The sequence below is a fragment of the Lepidochelys kempii genome, chromosome 6, assembly GCF_965140265.1.
Source record: "Lepidochelys kempii isolate rLepKem1 chromosome 6, rLepKem1.hap2, whole genome shotgun sequence".
NCBI classification, from domain to species: domain Eukaryota; kingdom Metazoa; phylum Chordata; order Testudines; family Cheloniidae; genus Lepidochelys; species Lepidochelys kempii.
In genome coordinates this window covers 69,333,082-69,343,021 of record NC_133261.1, presented here as the reverse complement: position 1 = coordinate 69,343,021, position 9,940 = coordinate 69,333,082, and the positions used below count along the sequence as shown (strand labels likewise).

Here is a 9,940-nt window from a genome sequence, read left to right as displayed (position 1 = left end):
CCGGGGATCATAGAGACACCACGGCAACTAGACAGTCCCGAGCCCGGAAATCACGTGACCTTTCCCGCCCACTCCTCGCTCACTCTTCTTCTCGTCCGCTGGGCAGAGCGCCGCTGTGTCGCTGAGCGCAGCGGTGCCCTGGAGGACATGGCCGGGGTCTCTGTCTCTCGCGGACTGGGCGCCGCACGCACGGTACGGTCGGTGACCGCGGCTCCGTGTGTGGTGCTACGCCGGGGGCGGGTGGCGCAGCTGGGAGGCGGAGGGGCCGATGGCACGGATGGGGGCTATGAGGGGCAGCGGCATAGCTGGGCGCCGCGAGGGGGGACAACATGGCGTGGGGAGGGGGGTTGTGTGAAGCGGCACAGCTGGGTGGGGGGCTGCAGGAGGGACTGTGGGGGTTCGTGGAGGGCCGCGTGACAGCCGCCCCACCCTGAGGCGGCGGCGCCCCCCGTCCCGGGGCTGTGCGGGGAGCGGCGGCACGGCTGGGGGGGCGGTTGTGGGTGTGGGGCAGCACGGTTGTGTTTGTTGGTCGATTGCCGTCTGGTTTAGGATTTGTGAGGGGAGGGGAACTGCTCTGCTGCAGCAGGCGGGGCGGCACGGCTGGGCGCTGGTTTGGGGCTGCATGCCTGCGCTGCTGGGGGCCGGGGGGGGCAGGGCTTTGGGCGGATCGTGCCCTGCTACGCTGACCAGGGAGGGCATTGTGGGACACTTTGTGGGACTCTTCCCTAGTCTGGGCCCAATCCTTTCCCCTGGTATAGTCCATGTTAGTTCCAGCAGACATCTGGGGTGGTAAACAGGGGTCTTCTCATGACTGGCAGCCCCCTTTGGCCTGCTCCACCCCCTTTTATAGCTTTGGCACAAGGTGGGAATCTTTTGTCTGTCCTTGTCCCCGCCCTTCCTTCTAAGTGGAAAAGTGCCAGGTTTAAGTTGGATTTCATTATCAGGTGACATGGTCACATGTCAGTGCAAGACTCCTAGTCTCCATTCCCCATGGCCTGGCCCACACATACAAAGGAAGGTTTTCAAGTAACTAAGGCCATTTACAACTGATTGTTTCTGGAGCATCTTTAATGGCCTCCACCTAATATGTTTACATCAGTGATACAAGTTTATATCTTATTCTCTTAACTACAGATATAGAAATAATACATGCAAGCAAATAGGATGAACACACTTAGTAGATTACAGGCTTTCTAATGACACCATGCAAGGGGTATTTAGCATAAAGCATATTCCAGTTATGTCATTCATAAGCATATTTCCATAAAGCATCTGGAGTGCAACATCACACCCTCCTCCTGAACTTACTGCCAGTTCCGGTTCAGCTGTGGTCATACCCCTATCCAACGTTCTTAAACACTATAATGCTGTACGTAGGGGTACTTGCAAAGTTCTGGGTTCCTGATCCCCAGGTGCCTGAAAATGTGCTGGGGTGTAGCATTGCTAACAGAATGCGGATAGCAATATCTGTTAAAGTGTAGGTGTCTTGGTATTTAGCCACCAATGCCATGAGGCGATGTGCCTCAGTTTTCCCTTCCACACAGCAGTGTAGGCCTGTTATGCTTTTTGCTGCTGTGCCAAGCTTCCAGATTGTTTACAGGTGTAAGCTGAAAAGCAACATGCTTGTGGGATTGTCTTGTCACCATCCCTAACATGTACAATTTTTTTCTCCAAAAATCAGGCATGTTACACATTTTCACAGGGTTTTTCATTAGCATCAACTCCTTGTCTTAGTCTCCTGCACATCTCCTCCATGGGTCTGCTGTCCCCTGGCATGATGGGGGTCCCCTATGCTTCCCCCCCCCCCGTCTGGGATTCTGGCAGGGGGTGTCTGCCTTGACACACGCATGGCACTAGGCTCCTTGCTGCACTGTGGGGGAGGGGCTGTTCTCTACCCACCCCAGTGCTGTTCCACCATAGTCCTGCTGTGTGTGTGGGGGATCAATTGCCCCATGCCCAATACCAGGATAGCATCAAGGAGTGGGGAGGCTGGGAGCAGCCTACATCTCTCCTTCCCCCATGATGACATTGAGTAGCACCCTCTCCCAGTCCCTTTCCCACCCCCAGGATTGTGATTCTTTTTTATTTCTTCCCGAGAGGACTGGTGTGGCACAACGCAGATGTAATTTCCCTTCCTCTCCCCCCCACCCCACCTCACCCCCATGCTTGCTTTTGGATCCACCATGAGCTTAGGGACTGGACTCTGTTTTACAGGAACGTAATGTAATTCAATTCAATTCCTACCAACAAGCCAGAATCAGAATTCTGCTTATTCCCCACTTTCAACTCTTGGTTCCACATAGGAACAGCTGTGCCTGAGCCCACTACAGGACATAGGCAAAGGATCTAGAGATGAGATTCTGGCTTCTCTGCCCTGTATTCTTGAGGGTTCAAAAATAAGACTGCTCTGCTCTGCAAAACTAGCTACCAAATCTTCCCTCTCTAAAAGAATGTTGCTGTTAAGGATCTTTCTGTGCTTCAGTTATGTCCAGAACCAATTCTGGGACCACAGGCAATTGAAACCCAGGAGGGAAGTAGACATTTACGTCCAGAACCAACTCTGGGACAACTGACAACTCCACAACCAACATAAGCTGAGAGGCACTTTCTGTCTACTCCACAAACAAAAGACTGGATGGAGACAAACATGCTGCTATTCTCAACAGACAAACAATTTTGGATTTCCTTTCCCTTGTCCCAGCACACTTGGCAGTTCACAGATAACTGCTTGGAGATTGGGGTAGCTCCCTCCATAGGCGAGTCATTACCACTAACAGACACGAGAACATTTCCTTCATGGTCACAACTCTTCACAATGGTAACAGGTAAGGCATAGAGATACTCATGTTTCACTAACCTTGCCTTCCCAAACTGCTGATTAGACTCAAGCTACACTTGCGAGTTAGAGCACATTAAAGCAGCCCCGGATGCCCTCACTCACTACGCATCCACACAGGCAAGGCACGTAGAGTGCTCTGACTCGATGGCTAGAGCGCTTCTGGTACTCCACCTTGGTGAGAAGATTAACACTTGTTGCGCGTTGGCTGAAAAACCTAGGCATCGGTGTGAACAAGGTGTTGCATTACTGTGCTCTGATCAGCCTCCGGAAACGTCCCAAAATCCCCTTAAGTCAAGTGGCCACTCTTCCCATTGTTTTGAACTTGCTGGAGGAATGCGGATATGCCCTTTGAAAGCTCTGTTTCTGACATCTGGCATGCTTATCTGCTCTGAGACAAAGCAATCATTACTGTAGAATGCTGGGGGGGGGGGGTCCTGCTGCTGTCTGAACTTAGAAGACAGCATGCTGACATGCTCTCAGACCCCCCCCCCAAAGAAAACCCCACTCTCTCTCCCCACACATACACACAACACACTCCCTGTCTCACACCACCCCCATTTGAGAAGCACGTTGCATCCACTTGCATGCTGGGATAGCTACCACAATACACTGCTCTCTGTGGCCACTGCAAGAGCTGCTAATGTGGCTGTCAGTGTGGAGAGATTGCAGCACTTTCCCTACTGCGCTCTATGAAGGCTGGTTTAACTCAAAGCGCTCTACATCGAAGTGTAGCCATGCCCAAAGCCATTGGCTCACAAGGCTGCCTAGACTCGCCTAAATTTTCTTCCTTATCCCAGCACCCCTGGCTGACTACAGACAAATACTGGGAGAGTAGGAAGGGTTCCTTAACAGGCAAGTTGCCACTCCCAACAGACAAACAATTGGCTACAGTTTCTCCCTCAACAGGTAAACAGCTGTTTACCACAAACAGTGGCTCATCATACTGAGCTACTTTAAGTGAATTGCTTCTATTTTGTTCTGGCTTACTTGCACAAACTTTACTTGTCAGCAATCCACCACCCACAAAAAATCTGCTCTTCCCTTCCTCAATTAGGGCTTTAACCTGACTATTAACTTTAATCTGATCTAAAGAAACATTTTCCTGAGCAATGAGTTCTTCCTGTGCTTCATCTAATTCCACATTCACTTCTGAGATATTAGCTGGACATTCAGAAATTCCTTCTATATAAAAACTGCTTTTCTGCACAGACGAACAGCTATTTCCCACAATCTCAAAGTTAGAGATACTCTCTTCCTTGCCATAGCATAGCTGGTTAAACACAGACAACTGCTTAGTCATACACTCACCCCTCATCCCCCTTCACAAATCTCCCTGTTAAGATAACACAAGATTCACATTCATACTCGCTTACTGTTAGTATTCCCAAGAGAAGAGTTTGGTTTTATTTTTTAACAAACACATTTAAAGGGGCATTATGAACTTAAAAAAAAAACTTTTTCTGAAAATTGTTTGCCTACTATTTTAACTGATTACAGTTCATATTAATGTAAGGGAGAGTTTAGCGCATTTTCTTTTTGCTACTTCTCCAGTTACTTTACTTTGTTTAAGCTTTTGCATCTCTCTTCTCTATCTCCAAACCAAGGTAACACCGCATCAGGAGCAGCAGCCTGCAATTGTCCCAGGTACTGGGTGAGGGCTTGAGCCACTTTTGTGTTGTATTGTTAAAGGAAAAACCCCTACATACTGAACCTGGCCCTGGTCGCTGCCGACTCCACCTGGTACAAGGGTTACATACATTTGTGTGTTCTTACATTATTACTTAAAAAAAAAATCATGGCATTTGTATAAAAACACTCCCTCTGAAATGGGTTGGGCTTGTTTTGAAATGTAGTGCCACTTTTTTTTCTTGTGAGACTTGGCAATGCTCTCCAGTCATGGTCAGTGCATTGTGGGATACCGGGTATTGTCTTTCCAGTTCTCTGCTGTGATCCGTGGTGAGTGTGCAGTAGGTGTCAGAGGGCTGCTATCTGCCCATCCTGACAGGCCCTGTGCACTTTGCTGGGCCCCCTTCAGTCTGACACTTGCAGCTGCTCTGGGGGACAGGCCAGCGACCCCCACCCAGCTTAGCTGACATCGCTACCGTGTCTAGTGGCCAAGATGGCATGCTAGCAGGTACGGCTGTTGGGTTGGCAGCAGTTTCAGGCGCTATGTCTTACAGCGGGTAGAAAGGAGAGAACAAGGTTGTCTGTCCCATAATACATGTGCTGCCCGTGACAGAATGACTCATTTGGTTGACTTCTGGTTTCTTTAGTGGGGGAGACATGCAAGGCTCTACTTCAGCTCTTTTGCTGCAGCAGAATTTGATGGTCTGGTGACATTCCCTCTGCGTGTCATCACTTCAAAGTAAATAGAGTATCCTATTGTCATGCAAGTTACGCTTTCTCTGTAGTGACAGGTTTCAGAGTAACAGCCGTGTTAGTCTGTATTCGCAAAAAGAAAAGGAGTACTTGTGGCACCTTAGAGACTAACCAATTTATTTGAGCATGAGCTTTCGTGAGCTACATGCATCCGATGAAGTGAGCTGTAGCTCACGAAAGCTCATGCCCAAATAAATTGGTTAGTCTCTAAGGTGCCACAAGTACTCCTTTTCTTTCTCTGTAGTGGTTATACTTACAGCACATTTCATGTTTAAAGCACTTTACAGACATCTAACAGTAAAGGGATATCTTACACTGGCAAGAGTAAAACTCATCTCCATAAAAATCAGCCATTGTAACACAGATGAAGTAGTACAGAAACTAGGGACCTTTGCTTGGATCCCACAGAATCTTCTGAGGCAGAAAGCAAGATGGATTTGTGTAAGTTTGGAAGAAACTGGAAAGTGGAAAATCTCGCAAAAGGGAACAGAACTGTAACTGAGGTAGTGTTATCTTGGTCTGGAGACTGACAAGAGAAATGCAAAAGCTCCAAGAAGTATAAACTGCTTCATTCATCTCTGAAGCCTTGTGGGGGCAAAATTAATGTCACATTTAACTATTTCACTGCTGACCTTTTTAGCAGAAACCTATTTGGTATAGGATCATGAGCAGAGTACCTTCACTGCCTCCTCCCCACAAACCTGTGTTTTAAAAGGGAAAAAAAAAATTAGCAACACATTTTAGAAATTTATTGTAAGCTATTCATGAAAACAGGCAAAAGGATAAAATATTGCAAATAAAGTCAGTTCACACAAACTAGCTCCATCATCCCACTTGCAAACGTATATATTGCTATTAATTTGCTGAACAAACTTCCTTTTTGGAACAATGTCATTTATTTGTCATGGACTGCATAACCATCAGCTGAGCTGATATGACACTTTGGGATTGATCTTGCTCCCTTTTGAAGTCAATAGGAATTTGGCCACTCCTGCTTCAGCTCTGCTGAAGTTATACTTATGGCATTATCAGCCTAGTGCAAAGGTTGAACCATAGCCACTCTTGCACAGAACGAATTTCTGAAACAATTCTGCAACACCAGTACTAATTTTACCTTGATCTGGGGATCCCAAAATCTCTGATCATGCATTCATTACTCAGACACTACTTCCACTGAAATTCTTCGAGAGTTTTTTCTGAGTAAAGAATGTAGACTCGGCCTAAAAATAAGACCTTAAATATGTCCACAACCAGGCACTCTGTTTTAAGGCATACTGCATGTTTATAATGGTATTCCATCAGCAGTGTAAATAAGATGCATTTTAGAATTGTTGTTAATTAATATTTAATTATATAAACAACCAATTTGCTACAGATCATTGTGTGTTTTCTTTGGTCATTAGTATCTTCTGAGTGTGAGATGTATTTACACAATCAGATTGCAGTATTAAGTGCTTTTAGGTTTTTTTCTCTCTCCATTTTGAAAAATCTGAACCATTTTTAAAAAAACAAAGCAGCAGCCAATTTTCTACACAATATTAAATGTTTTAATAAACAGTTTTCCTGCCCATTTTTTGTTTTTAAAATGAAATGTTAAAGGATTTTGCTTTATGAATAAAGTGAGGGCATTTTAAACCACCTGGTTTTGGTTTTTGTTTTACAACTGTTGACATTGCCTTTTGGGTAATTAATGAAAAATGTGATATTTAAAATTAGAGAAATCTAACAATCTACATTCAGAATCTATTTATACATGAACCCAGAAGTTTGATTGGACTTGTACCTCTAACTGGCCCAGTTTGACTAGAATTGCACTGGATTTTAGAAACCTGTCCGAGGAACTTGCAGTAGTGGATCTGCAGAGGTAAGACAACACAATGGAGATTCAGTAGGCAATGCTGAGAGGGCAAAAAAACAGGTTGGTAGGAAGCACTGCCCAACCTAAGGCACTCAGGCATCTGGCTCAAATTGGTGGAGGTACATGCGAGAAGGAGGGTTAGAAAGTGCAAACGGGGAAACTAATGGCCAGCCTCTCCTTCTCTGGTCACAACCTGGAGTAGCTTTGGTGAAGAGGAAGTAACATAGGTGCAGGAAGCACTACTGTGCTTATCAAAGCTAGCTGCAGGCCTGTATTACTGTTATCTATTTTCAGGGAAGGTTTAGGCACCAGAGCCCCCTCCAGGACCCATTCAACCATAACCAACTTGGGAGAGAGTGACATGCCAGTTGTGTAGGTGGTATGGGGGAAGTGAACCCAAGTGAAGTTGTCTGTTGTGGAGTATGGTTGGATGATGTCTGTGGACTGAGCATGAATGAGACTGGCACTGACGACGTGCCCGGAGCACGTTTGATGACATGAAGTTAATGAGCATCAAGCACCAGCACGTTGACCAGGAGTTTCCATAACACTAAATAAAAGTCAAGGTCACAAGCCAAAGCTCCATTTCCTCCTGGGCAGCTCTTTTAAGATGCTCTGACAACAGGAACCCTGGAAAGGGAATTATGTTCACAGTGGCACTTGGGAACCAGGCTTCCAGCACTATCGCTGTTTCAGAGAACTAGCTGAAGTCTGAAATATTAAAGAAGAAATTGTGATTCCTTTCCCTCAAGATGATGGGAGGGAGCAGGTCTCCTAAGCAGGCAAGAGGGGAGGCACTAGCCTACAATTAATCAGAATGGAAACAATCCCCTGGCAGCTGTGGGCACAGTTGCTCCCTCATTCCTGGGCACCTATGGGAGAATTATCCCAGGATTTTTTTTGTTTTTAATTGTCTGATACTTAAGCTGGTCGCTGTTTACGACAGCCATTTAATGTATGACTCTACTGCCTCCTGTTGGCCAGGCTCCCTCCTTCCTTTCAAATCACCCATCTGCTCCTCTGCTCCCTCAATAGTGGCTATCAGTATAAGCCATTCAGTATCCAATGGCTACTGATGGTCACTATCCATTACTAGGCAATTCCAAAAACTCAGTTCCTCACAACCTTCATTTAACTATCATTACTACTTTAAAAACAGGCAATTAGACTTAACTGCAGGAAGAAAGAAGGAAATATATCAATGCATATAACAAAACTGCATTTAACCAAGCTATCCAGTGGAACTGTAATATACACTAACCAAGTATTAGCTGCCAGCCTGTGACACCACAGATAGAAATGAGTCCCTCTTGAATACCCCACTAGTAAATCACTGCCGGCACTACCCCTCTCCATTAGCAGGCATTGAAAACACTTGATCTTTCTTCTCTGCAACTGACTGGCAGTGTAAGGAACCATTGGCTGTGCTTGCTGAAAGCTGATAACCAACATCAAGATGTCAGACACATGTATGCATCCCAGATAAAGTTCAAATAGAAAGATTTCCAAAGTAGGCACAGCAAACAGTCACAGCTTTAAAATAGAATGCTCTGTGGGGTGGGGGTGGACACTAGTGGAAGACATCTGGGCTGAACTAGCTGGATTCAAGTCCCAAAGAGTGAGCCAAACATGTCCAGCTCACAGGGCATAGCTGTTTCAAAATCTTATCATCTTGGGCTGCCATCATTCCACTAGGTGCAGGCCAGGCTCCTTGACTGCCATTCTCTGCAGGCCTGGCCAGGTTGCTGGGCTCCTTCACATGCTGTAAGCGAGGGGACTTCTACCACCTTCCTTGGGTGATTATTTTCCAGTCTAAAGTGATCTTGGCATCAGGAAACCTTTACTAACATGAACCCTGAAGTTTTCCATTGTTCCATTTCTCCCCAATACTCCTACCTAAAGCCCCTTCCACCACTGTTAACAAATCCTCACCCTCCTCAGTATTTACACCTGCCACTGAGTTGTCATTTGATCAAGAAATGCATATTTAACTTTTCCATCTTTCTAAGTCAGTCCCTCCAGTCCTCTACTCCCTTGGGTGGCTCATCTCTCAGCTCCCTGCAATTTAGTGGCAGCTTTCAGGTAGTGAGGTGTTCATCCCAAATGAAACCGCAGAAACTCCTGGATCTTCCCCCAGGAGTGTTCCTGTGCATGGGCATGTGCTCTTCTCTCCCCACCACCCAGAACGGGCAACCCTAGGACACGGTCCAGGGCTACTGAGCAAAATGGCAAAAAGGGTGGATCGATTCGGTGGCCTGCTCCTGGATAACTCAAGAGTTTAAAGTTGTCCTTCCCATGTTGGCGCAAGCGTTCAATTGCCATCTTGGCGAATAAAGAGCTCTTCCAATTGCGATCATCTTCTCCTACCACCAAGAGAAAATTACCTTCTGCTTCTTCTATGGGGATGAGGCAGTGGGAATTAGCTGGATCCATTGGGTCATCCAGAGCATCAAAAATATCAAACACACCAGTCTCAGAAATGCTGATCTTGCTCATGTCAAAGTGCAGCCCAGGCAGAGTTAGCTCACCATAGTGAAGAGCAGTGATCGTATTGGAGCTGCAGCCAGAGATACAGACAGCAGCTACCACCTGTGGCAGGAAAGTAATCATGGAAAATGCCAATTCTGCCCCTTTTCCTGTCCCAATCACTCCAATCCCTGGCCCTTTCACCTGCAGATGAACAAAGAGAGGGAGAAAGGGAGTGGAGGCAAAGAGAAGCACATGTGTTAATGAGACACTGACATCATATATATTTGGAGTGGATTCTTCCAGGAACATTGTACAAAATTATTTTCCTCTTGGAAAATTACAAATGGGAACTCTTAATGCAGACCAGGATCATAATTCTGTTTCCCCTGTTTGTC

At 46.2% G+C, this 9,940-nt stretch overlaps 2 protein-coding genes across 3 annotated transcripts in view; one reads left to right on the top strand and one right to left on the bottom strand.

Moving 5' to 3' along the window:
* The first annotated feature begins 97 nt into the window (after positions 1-97).
* LOC140913006 (zinc finger and SCAN domain-containing protein 32-like) overlaps positions 98-9,940 on the top strand; it is a 25,177-nt gene continuing 15,334 nt past the window's right edge. Inside the window, exons 1-2 of one of the 2 annotated variants that reach the window (XR_012159441.1) lie at positions 98-192; positions 2,483-5,287. The gene's annotated coding sequence lies outside the window, so the exon portion shown is untranslated. Of the gene's footprint in view, positions 193-2,482; positions 5,288-9,940 lie in introns of those variants that run through there. The other variant, XM_073348560.1, reaches the window with a different exon arrangement.
* Positions 1,051-9,940, bottom strand: part of LOC140913005 (acyl-coenzyme A thioesterase 5-like) — a 13,998-nt gene continuing 5,108 nt past the window's right edge. Inside the window, exons 3-4 of the mRNA XM_073348558.1 lie at positions 5,851-9,746; positions 1,051-3,222 (exon numbers count right to left, since the gene is read on the bottom strand). Coding sequence (XP_073204659.1) covers positions 9,171-9,746 — 576 coding nt within the window. The 3' untranslated portion in view covers positions 1,051-3,222; positions 5,851-9,170. The remainder of the gene's footprint in view (positions 3,223-5,850; positions 9,747-9,940) is intronic.